The sequence below is a fragment of the Calidris pugnax genome, unplaced genomic scaffold, assembly GCF_001431845.1.
Source record: "Calidris pugnax isolate Ruff unplaced genomic scaffold, ASM143184v1 scaffold15, whole genome shotgun sequence".
Taxonomy (NCBI): Eukaryota; Metazoa; Chordata; class Aves; order Charadriiformes; family Scolopacidae; genus Calidris; species Calidris pugnax.
The window spans coordinates 11,064,205-11,080,731 of record NW_015090774.1 but is presented as its reverse complement, the minus strand read 5'-3'; the positions used below and the strand labels follow the sequence as shown (position 1 = coordinate 11,080,731).

The following is a 16,527-nucleotide window of genomic DNA, read 5'->3' as shown; positions in this document are numbered from 1 at the left end:
TGTTTGGTTCTCTAGGGATATGTTCATTGCTAAAGAGAGCAACAGAAGCCAGAGAGCAGGGATGGGTAACTACTGAGCTAACCGAACAGGCAGAGATTAGGGTATGCAATGAAACAAAATACAGAGTTACACACACACAGTGGGCCAGTGACAGAGGAGGCATTCGGAATTACCAGAAGCACTCAAGGCAAGCCATCTTGTCGATGAAGTCAGGAACCAGTTGACGTCAATGGCTACAGCATCCAAAAATTATGTACCCATCATGTATATCACATATACCCATTTGTCTCCATCATGTATATCATGTAATCATGTGCACCCATCTGTCTCCATCAGCATGCCAAACGTGTGCCTTACATTTGCAAGGAGGAAGCAGGGGAAAAAAACAGACCACCACTTTAGCCTTCTCCAACAGCAAGAGGTTGCAAAGCAAAGCGTCAACACCTACTGGTTTGCCCTAAATCCTTACTTGGACTGCTGTAATCAGAGTTTCCTGTGAGCAATTTTCAGTCATTTAATCCTACACCATCCAGGACAGGGTTATAAACTGATCTGGGCTGTCAACTGCAACAGCAGCAGTTTTCATCAGGTCAAGTATCAAAACAAATTCATGTCATTTGAAGTTTTAATAATCAGCAGTTTCTATGTTTTAAAGTTCAAGTGTAGATGTGTCAATGGAAGAAAATACTCTCACAGAGGACCTACTCGACCGGCCAGAGAGTATCACGTTCCCTCTGACATAAGAGAGATGGTGATACTTTTATCCAGAGAGATATTCAAGTCACTGAGATTTAAGTGCACACCTCAAGGAAACCATCTTTAGGTTTTCACATTGAAAGTGAATGGCTTTTCTAGACATATAAACAAAATTTATTCTTTCTGTCAAAAAAATTACTTATCTATATTTTGTGCATAAGCTCAATTATTTTCATCAATATTTCAGAAGAGAAAGTTTTACAAAACTACCCAAAAAAAGGACCTGCTCTGAGGTACTAATCTCTAGTTTAAGAGTGCAATAATTGCATACTGCAGAGAGAGATAAGGGGGTAGACCATCTCCACAGCATTTCCAGAGCAACGGATAGTGAAACACCACCACATACCTAATGAGCAAAGATGACTCATCCCCAAATGCTACTAAACCAATTGATTTAGCCCTATAGTTTTAGTGATGGAGACTGACCAGCACCAGTCAAGTCTGGTCTAACCTAGCTCTCAGGATGTCATACAAATATCTCTGCTAGCCATTTTTCTTATGGCTAACAATTAGAATCATAGAATCATAGAATCATCTAGTTTGGAAGGGACCTTAAAGATCATCTAGTCCAACCATCAACCTAACTCTGACAAAAAAATAAATAAGAAATAAGCAATAAAAAAATCACTAAACCATATTCCTGAGGTCCATGTCAACCCGTCTTTTGAACACCTCCAATTGCTGGGTAGTGCCTCTGAGAGAAAGTAGAAAGTTGGCTGGGAAAGGTCAATTGTCTCCGCCAAGCAAGTCAATGTTTCGTTCCTTCTGGCAACAACAGTCTGAAGACCCAACACTGCAGGGTGCTGAGCAGCAATGCACATCAACATAGGCTGAGCCTTATGCAAGAGTCATCCGATGGAGACAATATGCATAAAATTACACTTTTGTTCAAGCGTCTTTGCAGCACCAAGGCTTGGGTTCTTAGCATTTACGGGATTATGCTCAATCTGCACAACAGCAAAATAATTTAATTTACAAATTGAATATGCTCTCAGAGGAGATTCATATAAACCCGGGCTACAATGACTTTTGCTTATAGCCAGTTGCCAAAACACGACAGCTGGAAAGTGGAGAGAATAGTCTGTATCCATAGCTGACAAAAGCTGTAATTTAATAAGCATTCAGTGGCAGCTTTCACAGCTTAGTGTACAAACAGACATGTCCTAGCAAGTCTGCCTTCAGCAATTCTAGGCTGTACAGTCCCCAGGTACTTGCCCCCACCTTTATACCAGAAGCCCCAGCTCCTGCAGCCAGGTCTGATGGGCTGAGCAAAACCTCTGCTGCACCAGTCTCACCTACCATCCCTGCCTAAGGCACCGGTGGAGGAAAACTTTCATCCGTGGAGCTGGCTTTGAACTCCAACATGGAGATGCAATCACCGTTTTTTTTCTGCCACCCTTCTTTGGACAGTGATTACCACTGACAGCGGGGAGGGGGCCAGTTCACATACAAGAAAAGTATATTACAGGAGGTTACTCCTGTTCCCATTTTAGTGAACTGCCAATGTTTCAGAGTCCATCCCCCCCACACCCCGCTCCCGTGCATTAAGAAAAGATTTAAAGAGGACAGGATACGATGCAATGCTGTCTGCTCTCCAACCACTACGGCTTCCTTTTCAAAGTTGATTGCGTCCCCTGATCACTACCCACATTACATTTGATCAAGCCATGACTGCAGACCATCAGTACCTCGAAAAGAACAAGTACACTGTCCCCCGAGGGCTGAATATATCCATTTGTCAGAATATATATTTTTGGGGATGTCTTTTCATTCCTGAATAATTGCTAACAAGTCACCTTAGACACTAGGCAGAGAACACTCTTATTTGGTCTGAACTCAAAACACTGTGATTTGATGAGGAGCTGCAGAAAGCTGACAGGAAACAAGAAAAGTTACTCTGCCAAAGATGTCTTTGATGTTTAAAGCTTTACAAGCCTTCCATTTCCCTATCAGTCTAATAAAAGCAAGCCTAACCCAACTTCTACAAACTCTCTGGTTTGTACATCCACACTGTGGTTTTTTGTTTGCTTTCCTTTTTTTATTCTTCATCCTTTTAAAGGCATTAGGTAAAGAAAAACAGAACAGCACAGAAGGAATTGCTTAGATATGTGAGGCGAGTTGGAGACAAGCAATTCCATTAGTTTACCTCCCCATTGCACAATGCAAGCTAAGTCTAGAACCACAAAGAGAAGAGGTAGAAACCACTGGCAAGGGAGCCTCACTCTAACTCAAAAAAAAAAAAAAAATTCCAACCATTTTGGCCTGTTACTTCACAGGAATGAAAGAAAGAAAAGTTTCATTTACTAGCTGCATTTGACTCAGGACTATGCCTGGCTTCTCATGTATAAGACATACATTAGAAAGAAAAAGCATTAATAACAGATGTACCATAAACTTTGAGTTTAAGCTGCTCTGTCTGGCAAATGCTCCCTCTGCCCAGAAAAGCTGCCTCTTTTTTTTTTTTAATAAGAGTTCTGAACAAAAGTGTTCTATAGTTTGACCAAGGTGATACAATTTTTTTAATAACAAAAGTACATTTCTATTTATCTCCGAATTTGTCTCATTTACAACATTTTGCCTTTGCTCTACACAATTCCTTTTTAAAAATGACAAATGCTATTTCAGCCAATACAACATCACACTTAATCGAGACACTTAGATTATTTTCTCCACAGGTTTAATAAGTTTTGAGAGTAAGAATATCTAAAGATGATCCGATTACGTTCATAAACACAAAAGCTTAACAAACAAGGAGTTTTACCCTCCTGAAACTGACACCCTCTATGTTAACCCAGGCATGTAAATTGCTACTCAAGCCTTCAAAAGAGCCATGAAATAATTAACACCAAGTAAATGTTTCTGTTGCCTTCCCGTGGTAGGTACCTCACATTGTTCAATCACTTGTTAGAGAAAGAACTAGATACCACATTAAGTCATCCCTTAATATAGACCAGGGTAAGCCAAACTTCTTTCATATCCAGTTAACATGCAAACCATTTGACCTTTCCAACAGGACTACTAAAGACCTGGCAAGATCCACTTTTTAGCCTGTGGGACTCCACACAAGGCATTACATTTTACTACAGGGCTTTGTTACAGGCACAGCTGACAGCAATTGCGAGAGTTCATACTTGCAAATACTTTCACCCATCAGATACAATTTTCTCTAGCTTGTACTTTTACTAAGTTTAACTGTTTAAGCTGAAGTTTCTGTTGCTGCTAACTATGCTTTACACCAAAATACTGATCATATTCCATCAGTGCAGCACTTATTAGCTTTGAGGGTGTGCATCACGATACAGTCTTCAATTTATAACATGCTGTTTTGTCCCTCTACTATGTCTCTCCTTGGATCAGCGTACACAAGAGATTATGTGGTAGGAACTCTGGTGTCTTGAGGTGACAAAAGATGAAGAGCTACTGTGTGTGGGACACCATCACATTAATGGACAGTTAATGGGAAAGGTGAGTGACGAACGAAGCAGAGAAATGGAAAAAGACAGTGGGAATATCCCTGTGCAGTGTTATTCAAGTCATTTAAATCAGTTTGTGGGGTTTTTTTTTACAGCCTGTCCAGTGAGGGTGGCCTTCATTCCCCAACTTGAAACCTTAGGTCTGTTCTGCAGAAGTGTTTAGTGGCCACAGGCATATGCAGCTGGCTGGTGCTGGAGCAGCAGTCAGTCACAGAGTAACACCTGCCCCTCCTCACAGCTGGACCAAACCTAACAGCACCCACACGTTTCCGTCTTCCTCTGCTGCATCTTCCGCCTTTTCTCTGAACTTCATTTCCACGTGTAACCAGTTTTAAGCAAGTCATTAGAGGGGCTGCTCTTCAGTATAAACATAGCACAAGTTCCTATTCCCTACCTTTTTCTCTCCTCTTAAGAGGATGAGACTGAATTCCCACAGCACAGCATTACCAGCGTGACCATGCTCCTGAAGAAAACCCTTTCAATAACAACTCCTGGAAGCAAACTTGTCCAAGAAGACCAGCATAGCCCAAAATCACCTATTGGCACACTAATAGCAGTAGTCTGTCTGCATTTAAACCAGGCTAGTACAGTTAGTGACACTCAAGCTCTTACCCATCAGCTCTGTCTTCATCACCACACATCAGAGCAACAGGACAGTATAAACTCTTTCATACAAGCAAGGCTTTAAGTTAATATGGTAACTGATGCTACTTGCACCTCAAAGGACTCTATGCCCAAAGTTCAAAGCCATTGTCTTCCACCCATGTCAACTCATTCAAGAAAAGATAGTACCTCTCTCCGCAAATTCAGCTTGAAGACCTCTTACAGAAAGGGAACATGAACAAAAACTTCTGTAATTTTCCCCCTACTTCTACTGCCCTGAAGACCTGAGTCAAAGACTCATGCAATACCAGCCTTAGCAGTGGCCTCCTTTCCTCCTGTCTCTGTGCCCGTAGCAGCCACTTATGGAAACACGTGTACTTCTATTTCTGATATTTGAGGTTTGTTTGAACAGTCTCATATTTTTTTTTTTTCTTTTGAAAACTAGCAGGAGGAATATCATCACCTTTCACATATTTCCACTGCTTTAGGAACAGGAGAGACAGTTTTCTCTCACACTTTCCCTTATATTGATAACATATGAAATCTATTCTTAAAAAGTCAAAACAAACGAAGAAAAGCCAACAATGTTATCTCCTGGCTCCATACCAAAGGCAAACAAACAAACCTTTCAACACCATGTCTCTTCTCACAATGCCTTCTGATAGCCATCAGCCAATGAACAATGAGAAAAACAGTTACACTAAAAATAGCATCTCTAAATGGTGGGGAAGTCGACAGAAGTTGTCAGGCCTCCAGAGCTAGATACTTGCAAAGAAAACATGCCTAATTTTTTTGCAGTTACTATTCAATAAGTTGTCCCACTTCTTGGGCTCCAGAAGGACTGCCAATTTTGCATCTGCTCTGAACATCTAATCAGAGTTTATTTTTTCACTACATCTGTCTTTAAGAAGCAGACACTGCAAACAAATACTTTAGTTTTTCCATCATGAAATATTTAGCTTGTACTCATCATGCTGTAACTGAACTGTCACTTATAAGGGGAAAATGAGTTAACAGCATTTTTTTAATGTAAAAGGAGTATGTTCACACATCACATCGGATATCCCTCAGTTACAAGCTCGTTGGTTCCTTTTCCTCCCCCAGTACAACCAGGTTCGCTTTTAGGGGAATGACATCAGTAGAGGAACTATTTTAAAATAAGTTAGCTTCCTACTTGGTCTGAGGAGGTTGTCTGACAAATAGGGTCACAAACAGATGAGATGCAGACGCTTTTCCTCTGCCTCTTTTCCCCCATGCCCTCCCTTCTTCCCAACCCCACTCCAGTGATGGTCTGTCTTGCTTTAAACTGCATAGCAGAGTAGACAAGGGAAGGAAAACAAATGGTATGGGGAAACATGGCCCTTTTCCCAATTTTCAGCATAGAGAGGTTAAACAGTGGTGGGAAAAGAGGCAATCAAGAAATTGTGTTTCTACCAACCAATCTCTCCATCTTCAAGTCAAACAGAGGAGCTCTTTAAAGGAGGATGTTGCTTGCAGGCAACTAATGCAAACTCTGAGGCACTAACCATCACTCATCAGGCTTCCAGAAAACTCGCACGTATTAAACCAGTTGTGCAGCTGGGAGCTTTTAATTGTCCATATTCCACTCGGTTCCCAAACAAAACCTCTGCTCCTTCAGGCCTTGGAGCGGAGAGGATACAGACTTTGGCACCCATTGCTCATTTGTCATTCTTAGTATTATTTTTTTTTTCTGTCAACCACATCTTGTAAACAGAATTAAACAGAACAGAGTAACACTTCTTGCTTTACGTCTTGGCTAATCCCATCCATTTCATAAGCACTGACAGTTCCTGTAAGACGCAGCATTTATTGCCCTACCAGCAGGATCAGCAGGTAAGTGCTGTGACCTCTGCCAGTGTCTCTGACCCTGGGCCAGGAAGTTGCAGAGGTGGAACACATCTTCAGCTGTATTTTGTGCAAACCACAGCTCGGTAGCAAAGCAAACAGGCACAGCAATGCCAGCAGCTGCCAGTTAGGGCTTAGTTACTAGCTCTCAGTAGCTTCCAGGACGAAGCATAAAGTTACCAACACAATTATCACTGGCCAGACAAGCAGTTGTCCTAGTGTTTCTCTCCTATTTCACATGCCTACTCTTGCAAGACCATTTCTCTAGTTCTTCACTGCAATAACTTATTTTGTACTTACACAAAACTTGATTTTACTGGAAATGATACATATGGCTTAATAAAATAATTCACACAAACACAAAGGCAAGGGGCTCAGCCAGACTCTAGCCAATCAAAGCTGACACGCTCTAGGTCCATTCAAAACACCATTTTCCTTTATTCTCTTCCCATTAACATTCTTTTCACAGATGTTAATGACTTTAAAGTAGCTTGCTTGCAAATATTAAGGCAGCCAAAGGCCAAACCCCTGGATAAGCAAACACTGTGCAAAACCAATCATACATGCTCCGTCCACATGGACAACTTGCTGGGGAGTGGGTATGTACCTGGGCAGGAAGGAAGGAAGGAAAGTGGGAAATCAGAGGAGACAACTTCTCTGATAGTGACCTCCTGATACCAGCATGAAGAATGTCAGTGTGCTCACGTGGGATGAATGTCGAGCAGCTGATGTGCTGCACATGCATTCCCTACTTCATCCCAAGGTGGGCTGCTCTCCCATGTACTCCCTGGGTGTACTGCTTGCTGATAGGTTCATCCTAGCCTTCCATCAACTATAATCTTGAGACAACACAGAAAAAAAAATACCTGAAACAGATGAAATAATGCAAACTGAAAAACTGCAAAAAGAAGGGGCTGTTTCTAAGGGGCTTGGATTTTTTGTTTGTTTGTTCTGGTTTTTTTGGTGGTTGTTTTTTTTTTTTGAAGAGGCAAAGTGACCACTGAAGCAAGAAGCAACTGGCTGGGGGATACTGAAAGAAGTTGCTGTAGAAATACACAGCTGTCAGTCAGGTCAAGGATTTCAAGAAAACTGTATTCCATTAAATTTTTACAGGAGGAGAAAGACAAATAGCAAAACATCTTCTGAAGGAAGACGGCTAGAGTTGCCACCAGCATTGAACAAAAAAGTAGCTTTCAAATACAAGAAAACATCCTATGTATTTGCATTAGTTGGGAAGGTTATATATTGCACATAGGCTACATTACTGTTCAAACTATAGTTTCACTTCAGTATTTTCTTGTTTCTAGTGGTAAATAGCACCACAAAACAGAGACAAGCAATGTTTAGACACTGCACCACAACATTTTTGATAGGCTATAAAAATTTCCAGCATACTTTTAGAACAAATATCTAAGCCTCTCCCAGTTCATCACAACGTAATGTACACAACATCAGTACCAAACACTTTATTTCCATCTGCAGAGGACAGCAGTTTTGACAATTCTAATGCTACAGTCATGCTTACTGAGTTTATTCTGGTTACGTTAACTAAGCATTGGGAACTAACCAACTCCCTGAAAAGTAAAGCAAATATAATGTTAATTCCAACTCTAAAGAAGCGTGCATTGTTTTAAAAGCTTCTGTGTTGCACATAAACAACATAAACCATGCTGTAGATATCTTAAACCCCAAATTCTATGGATATAATGCCTAAGAGCCTATGGAGTGCCTAAGAGCCACTCCAGGAATCCTACCTAGCAGTGTGTTTAGATTACTTCACCTCCAAAACTGCATTTCTTTATTCTAATTCAGCAGAAGAAACAAACTCTTGAACAAACAAATCTAGAAGGTAAAGATCTACTGAGTGTAGACCAATGTCATTCCCAAACTGGATACATCCCTAGCTTCAGTAGGGTTTAGCCAAGACCATAGATCTACATGGATATCAGCAATTGCAGATCCCTTATTATTGGCAGTCCTGATTAAAAACAAAATAAGCTGCAATTATTTTGGTTCAATAGTGGGGGTTTTTTGACCCAGCTGGTGTTTAGCAGAACATCCTGCAACTTGGAAATAAATTTTGTTTGGAAATAATTGAGAAACAAGAAGGACCCATGATGTAATTCTTGCAGCGTAGCCAACACTTAAGAGCATTGGGATAATGCCTCCCAAATCGACCAGGTGGAGATACCTGTTTAACAGCTGCTTTTTCAGTGGCCTGTGTTGATTCAGAAGCAATCAATTCATTCATATGAAGACAACTGCATTATGGCAAACGTCATTTCACGTAACTACCTATATTACAGGTAGATAACTAGACATTAAGCTTTTTCTTCCACAGGGAAAACATCTGAATCTGAGTAATTTCCTGTACCAGCTACTTTACAGTTACCGGAACAAAATTAACCTTGCATCTCAGTCATTTATTCTTATCTGCTCTAGCTTTCCATTTTTCAGTTTTGCATCCCAACATAGGTCTTGAAGGAATAGGAACAATTGCTTCTTTAATTAATGTAAAATTCCATGAGGAAAAAGTAAGAACAGCAACTCGGAATAATCTAAATTTGCATACTTTGGCTCCAGTAATTTCTGCCGCCTTCACTGCAGGCTAACTGGTCACGGTTTGCAATCTCTCATTACACAAGTACCACCACAGAATAAACCACCTGGAAGCCTGACAGGATGGTTATACAGGGTGGCCTGAGCCACTTTGATACTTGGCTGTTAATAAAAGATATAGATCTACAAACTCAGCCCACCCTTTATTCCTGGTTGAAAGGGTAAAGATCAAATTGTTTTACTTTCAGAGCAGCTTCCTTCCCGCTGACCCCTCTTTGGTGAGAGCCATACCACCCACCACGCTCCCATCACTGCTCCCACCCCGCATCAGCTTCCTGGCGTGGAATTCCCAATCTCTGCAGGGTTCACACAGCTGCCGTTGCAAGGAAAGGAGGTGGACTGTGAGAAGCCATCCCACTGAAGCCCAGCCAGATAAAAGTAGATGTAACAAGTACTGACTATGTTTTCGTTGTACTGATTTAAGCCACTAACTATAGCACACATTCATTACTCACCATGGAATGTGTACATCTATATAAGTATACATAGAGACTTTAAAGCGCTGAGAGCTCTGTTAAGTGGCTGACATAACCCCGTAATAACTGTTGCTATTAGTTATGATGTTGCAACTGGTCTACAACATACCAGCTTATGAGAAATCTAATGTTACTGCTACCATACTGCATTAATGTTAACCTGTTACACCTTAGCTCCCATTAAGAAGAATGCAAAACAGGCTCATTTTACTTTACGTAGGTAACAAGGAATATGGCCATTTAAACTGCATTCTGTTTATGCATTATGCCAATGCAGTTATGCCAACTGCATTGGCATAAACAATCAAATGAATTACTAAAAACTTTCTCCAAGGAACCATACGAGATCTTAATTTTTTTCAAATCATTAGTAAAAAGAGATCAGCCTTCCAGATAAACAGCTTGAGAAACCATTATGTTTTCTGTGCTTCATAAACTGTACTTTATTTGAACTTAATTTCAAGGAGTTTAAACTAAAGCAGGAAATCAGCCCTCAGCAGCGCAGCCAGATTCATCCTCAGCATCTAGAGGACAAATAAAAAACAAAAGAAAACCAAAAATGTCCTCCTTGCCAAAAAACATAATTCTGCTGTCTCATTACTGTTTTGCTAAAATAATTTAATTAGGAGTCTTCAAATACAGGAAGGCATTTATGCCTCATCAGGAAAAGAAGGACTGGGGAGGTGAATGGTACATGCTGTTCTAGCATACCAGGAACCAGCATTGAATTCCTCCAGCTACTGGGCCAAAGCTGGATTGGCATACCAGAACTAAGCACTTTTTTGATCCAAAGGAAAAAAAAAAAAAAGAAAAAAAAAAAGCAGCAGGCAGTCATCTAATATTTGCATACTCTTATCCGCAAATAAGAAGAGACAGTACAGCTGAGGAGCAGCGCTGAGGTATAATAGGTGAATTGGGTATTGTGCTTCCCCCTCCCACGCACAAATTAAAGTCCTAAAACCGCTCCGATCCCCATCTTTCATTATGTTCTGCTCTTATGGGCGCCGACATCTGTCATTAGGGAATCCCATAACTAAGGCTTTTGTATGTAGCCATTTAGGCCAATTCCCCCAGGCTATTCCCTGCAACAGCACACTTGACTCCTGCAACAAAGTAGCAGTTCTAGGCTAATTTTAACGTGTGTTTCCTCTTTAGAAGCTTTTAGATGGGAAGCCTGCTTATAACGGGGCTGCACTCTGTATCTCCAGGACAGCAGAGGCTCCTATAAAAAAATACTACCTTTTCCTAAAACCAGTTGTTTACTATGGTTTACCGCCTACAGCATTTAATTGCTCATCAGTACCATGCACAAGTACCCTCTGTGGGCAAGAGCCTATGCTTCTGCAAATCATGAGAGCACTTGTGCTGTCAAATCATAACAGTGCTATCCGCATCCCCAGTTCAAATTTCTCATTAGTGTAGGAGTAATCAGCTACCGAACAAGAACCTGAATTACAGTTTAGCTTGGAACTCCCCGGAGTTTGGGAATAAACTGCTTCTCAAACCCTTTTTGGCTCAACTATCAGCTGTATTCAAATGTACACAGGCATTTGCACAGCCCTCTAGTCCATTTTAGCCATATAAACAATTTTGCAGAGCCAAACTGTATTTTAACTTCACCAGCATAATCCGCAGGTGAACAGGACAAGGCAAGTCTAAATGAACTGGCAGAGTTTGAATCGCTAGTTGAGATTAGCTAAAAATATTGCCATGATGCATAAACCCAAATAGAAACCCGCTCCCTCTCCCAGGGCAGTGTCAATTCTGCAGTCCTAACAGGTGTAAAAAATAATTCATCTTTGTCACTAAACTACATGAATATGCAGGAGGGGGAGGAGAGCTGTTGACAGGGAAGGTGCCATTTGTGCATAAACGCTTCCACTCTGCAAATTAAATTTAAAGTTGCTGGGGTACAGAGCCGTTAGAAGCCAGTTTCCTCGCCCAGAGATTTCCAACCATCCTATAAATTCAATACTGCAAGGTTTATTCCTATGTTCTACATGTAAGTACTTCAGCCATCTGAGGAAGGCTTTGAAACTTGGCCCACGCTGAAAGAAAAGTCCTCCCTGAAAACATGGTTTCAAAGTAGGAAACTACCCAGATATGGCCTGGGTACAAAGATCACATTTGTTTCGACTTAGTTCCTCAAATGCTTTGAACGTGTTCAAAGCACATACTCTCTGAAAGAGAAAGTGAGAAAGCCGCATATTCACTCAGGCACATATTGATGAACAGCTATTTACAACTGCTGCAGCTTAAGTGCCTTTTCATTGTAAATAGTGGGATTTACAAGAACAGACATCAGAAGATCCTCAAGCTGCTAAGAGCTGCTGAATAAGCAAGGGTAACGTGAGTGATTTTCCCCACTGCCTCCCATTTGAACTGCACAGGCTCAGCCCTGGGCAGAAAATTGCCTGTTTCCTGCCAGCCTCCAACCTCTGCATCTCTGTCTTCTGGGCGAGAGCAGGGAGGGGAACCCAAGGGTGGTTTCTTTTGTTTGTTGCATAACAAATACAGATAAAACAACCAGTTCAAATGAACACGTCCTTCCTAGGACAATTTTGTTGGAGCCTTCAGACAATAAAGAAGATTTATTTCCCCATTTCGCACCCCTCCCTCCCCCGCCCTTCCCAACAGCCCTCCATGACACAAGGCAAGTTGAGCTCCAGCATCTGTAATTAATGGTTTGCATACTTATGTCTGAAGGTTGCGGGTCAGCCACAGCATAAGATACCCACACACAGGCAAAGAGGCAAACACACTTACCCGAGAGATGGCCAGAGGCATGTTGAAATCCTTGCCCCCTTGAAGTCTGAAACCCCAAGGAGCCGGGCCGACCAAAGACACGCTGTAGTTGCTCATGATGTTTAGTATTCAAGGATCAAATCCAAAGAACTGATGCCTGCAGAAGAGGATTAGAGCTTTAAATTAAAGACGATACAAACAATAGGCACTGTCTACCATTCTGAAAGGTTTCTTTCTTTGTCTCTGTTCCCCTGCATAGCACAAAACCAGCCAAAAAAACCCACACCAGGTCTGTCATCGCTTGTGCTTTTATTCCTCACCTGTTTTCCTCCATAACTTAGGAAGAAACGTAACTAGGGAACTGGTTACATGGATTTGGGACTTTGAGAACTTCTGGCACCGGGATGTTTGGCAGCTACTTCTCACTAACAAAATACTGTGGGAGGGCTGGGGGGAGAACCACCCGACATTAAAGTTCATTTTAAAAAAAAAAAAAAAAAAGTCAATGTTGAGACAAGCATGAATTGATAGTATCCCTTAAATCCAAGTATGGAAGAAATTAGCACTACTGGCACATTCGTTTCTAGCAAAATTAGTATCATATGCTGCCATGTCATCAGCTCAAAGCTTGTTTCTAAACACATTATGTCTTGACAGCTTCAAAACGATGTCAAAACATTATGACTTTGAAGTTAATCAGAGGAAAATAAAATCCTTGTGACTTCTTTATTTTTATAGCATAGCTTCATATTGGTAGAACAATGTTACAGACAAAACCGATATTAAAACCAACCCTCAAATGAAAACTGTGAACTAAAGCAAAATACACACGGCCACAACTCAATGCTGAGGCACAAAACCAAAGCAAAACCCAAGCATCTCCCTCCCCTCCCCACAAACGTGGCAACAAATTACCTTTAAAAGGCAACAGAAAGCACCTAATTGCTGTTCAGCGTCCAAGATAAGGGCTTCAGTTTCACCTCAGATAAGTAACGCTACAATGACATCTTAGGTAGTGGATCCCGTCTATTTTTGTATGGTTGAAGCCAGGCAGGAGCACACCAGGGCGGGCTGGTGTAAGACTACACCGGGGCACAGCCAGATTCCATACTCGTGTGGGGACATTTAAGGTGGACCTTCAGTCAAGCAGAAGCAAGCAGGCTGCATAACCCATCGAGCTCTGCAAAGCCCGCTTTTTACCTGTCCATACACTGCACTGGGGGGGTGTGTGCTATTTTTTCTTTTTTGGAGGGGGTGGATTTTTGCCAACACAGCCCAGCCTTTCACACTTTGAGAGCGGGGCTGTCCCGCAGCCTCTGTAGGTGCAGGGAAGGACATCTAATGTCACTCCCAGAGAAAGCCAGTAACACACGTGTTTCTGGGCTCACCTTCCAGAGCCACAGAGATCCGCTGCTCAGACCTGTGTCTACATCCAATGACAAACTTTATTGACACTGGTGAGCGCTCAGGTAATCAGAATGGGACTGCTGGCATTAGGCAGAACAAGGTATATATTAAGAAGCATAATTCAGAGCTGGTAAAAGAGGTGCCTAGGTTCCTCGGCAGTTTCTGACATGCCCCTGCTTGGTGGTACCCAGCAAAGGGGCAGCTCTGGCCCCAGGCAGTGACTCAACCCACCCTTAAAAGTCTCAACAAGTACCAGCTTTCAGAGGGGAAAATGCACAGGCTGAGCTCTCCTGTGGCTGGAAAGAAAAAAAAAAAAAAAAAAAAAAAAAAAAGAAGCAAAAAGCCTCTACCAAGTCTGAGCTAGGACTCTTAGGGGACTCGCTCACCACTAAAGCAAGAACTAGAACTCATTTAATTACTCTGTGCACCGAATTCCTTATAAAAAGAGGATTTAAATTAGTCACAGATTTCTTCCCGTACAAAAAAAAAGGAATTCTTGTCATTCCCTCTAAATGAAATCCACCGCAGTGACAGGTCACTATAAATTAGAGACCGCAGAAAATCAAACCACGTCTAGCAACAAGCACACACGGAGTTCAACAGCACAGGCAGCAAACCTCCCCATCAGTTAAAACTGAAGCACTTGCGTAGCCCCTTTTCTTCAAAAAACACAACAAATCTGAGTAACAGCTAGTTACAACACAACTTCTAAGAAAAGATCGAGTTATGTTAGAAGAGGAGACTGTTCTCTTTCATTTGTAGCAACTACAAATCGGAGGGAAGAGGCTGCACTCTGAAATGCCATGCATCACTCCCAGCATCACTCATCTTTCCTTTCTCACCCCCTCGATTCTGCCGTGTCTGCATCTCCGGGCTTACAGATACACCAACAAGGAGAACCCTTCAAAGTTTAATTTAGTAAATTTCTCAAACTGCGCTCAGAGCAACATCCAAGAGAAAGTATTGCAAGCCACCAGCCCCGCTTCATGCGGGCATGATTGCGCAAAACCAAACCAGCTACGGGTGGAATTGTGCAACTTTCACTCCGGCGATCAAACGCTTGGTGGTGGATCTGCTGCTGGAAAGGGGGAATTTCAAAACCCTGGCAGAAACGCTCGCCTTCGCCCACTGCCACCAGGGCGCCGAGCCCCGGGGACCAGGGGGTGGCCAGCGGGACCCTTCTGCCCCCGGCAGAGGGGTGGCTGTGCCCGGGAGGGGCAGCGCCAGCCCCCAATACCCCCTGCTCCCCCAACGAAACTCTCCAAGCGCCGCGGGGCGAGGAGCCCCATGGAGCCGGCAGCCCCACAAGCGGGCTAGAGTCTAGGTCCGAGGCGCCCCCACAGCCCCAAAGACACCCCAGCAGGCTCGGCCCGGGGCGAGGAGCCCCACAGATGCCCCAAAACCGCGGGACGGGGCGCCCCAAAGCCGCGGGACCAGGTGCCCCACAGCCACGGGACGAGTCGCCCCACAGAGCCGGCAGCCCCATAAGCGGGCTGAGCCTCGGTCCAAGGCGCCCCCACAGCCCCAAAGACACCCCAGCAGGCTCGGCCCGGGGCGAGGAGCCCCACAGGTGCCCCAAAACCGCGGGACCAGATGCCCCACAGCCGCGGGACGGGGCGTCCCACAGAGCCGGCAGCCCCACAAGCGGGCTGAGACTCGGTGCGAGGCACCCCCACAGCCCCAGCAGCCCCACAGGCACCCCAGCAGGCTCGGCCCGGGGCGAGGAGCCCCACAGGTGCCCTACAGCCGCGGGACGGGGCGCCCCACGGAGCCGGCAGCCCCACAAGCGGGCTCAGCCTCGGTGCGAGGCGCCCCCACAGCCCCAGGAGCCCCACAGCCAGCCTGGCGTGTCGCCCCCACGGGTGCCACAAAGCCTGGTGACCGCGGCACCCCGGAACCCCGGGCAGCCCCTACAGGCACCCCCAGCACGGTCGGCCCGGGGCGAGGAGCCCCCACAGCCGCGAGACGAGGAGCCCCCCGGGCCCGGGACACCACCGGCAATCCCGGCCCGCGAAAAAAAAATAATAACAATTTAAAAAAAAATCAAGAAAAAAAAATAAAATAAGCCCCAAGAAGCTTTAAAAACTCCGTCCAACCTGCTGACTTCTGGCCTCCCCCGTCACTCACCCGGCGGAGCGGAGCGGCGCAGGTCGCGGAGAGGCGAGGGCACCGGCGGCGCGTCTGGGCGGCGGCGGCCCCGTCCCCCCGGTCTTGTTTTCACTTCCGCCCGCTGCCGCCGCCGCCGCTCCTCCCCCGGCACCGCACGGCACGGCACGGCACGGCCCTGCCCGGCAGCGGCGGGACGGGGCGGCGGTGCGGAGCCCAGCGACGAACGGGGGCTGGGGAGGCGCCAGAACACCCTTCCCGCCCGGCCCCCTTTTATTCTACTTTATTAATTTTTTTTAAGTAGAGAAACGCACGCTTTTCACCCCAATTTTGCTTTAGAGAGAAATAATCAAGGCGCACCTGTGAAGGGCGGGTGTGGGTGCCGGGTCTCCCTCTGCCCCCCTCCCACCTCTCCCTGAGGGGAAGGGGCTGAGGTGGGGGGGAAGCGAGGGAACCCCAAACTGTGTGGTGTGTGT

The 16,527-nt window shown here is 44.3% G+C and overlaps 1 protein-coding gene across 2 annotated transcripts in view; it reads right to left on the bottom strand.

The window, feature by feature from the left end:
- LOC106889364 (PDZ and LIM domain protein 5-like) overlaps positions 1–16,191 on the bottom strand; it is an 87,988-nt gene extending 71,797 nt beyond the window's left edge. For both annotated transcript variants that reach the window (XM_014944298.1, XM_014944292.1), the window contains exons 1-2: positions 16,073–16,191; positions 12,560–12,695 (exon numbers count right to left, since the gene is read on the bottom strand). In XM_014944298.1, the coding sequence (XP_014799784.1) occupies positions 12,560–12,655 (96 nt within the window). In that variant the 5' untranslated portion in view covers positions 12,656–12,695; positions 16,073–16,191. The remainder of the gene's footprint in view (positions 1–12,559; positions 12,696–16,072) is intronic.
- Positions 16,192–16,527: the final 336 nt, after the last annotated feature.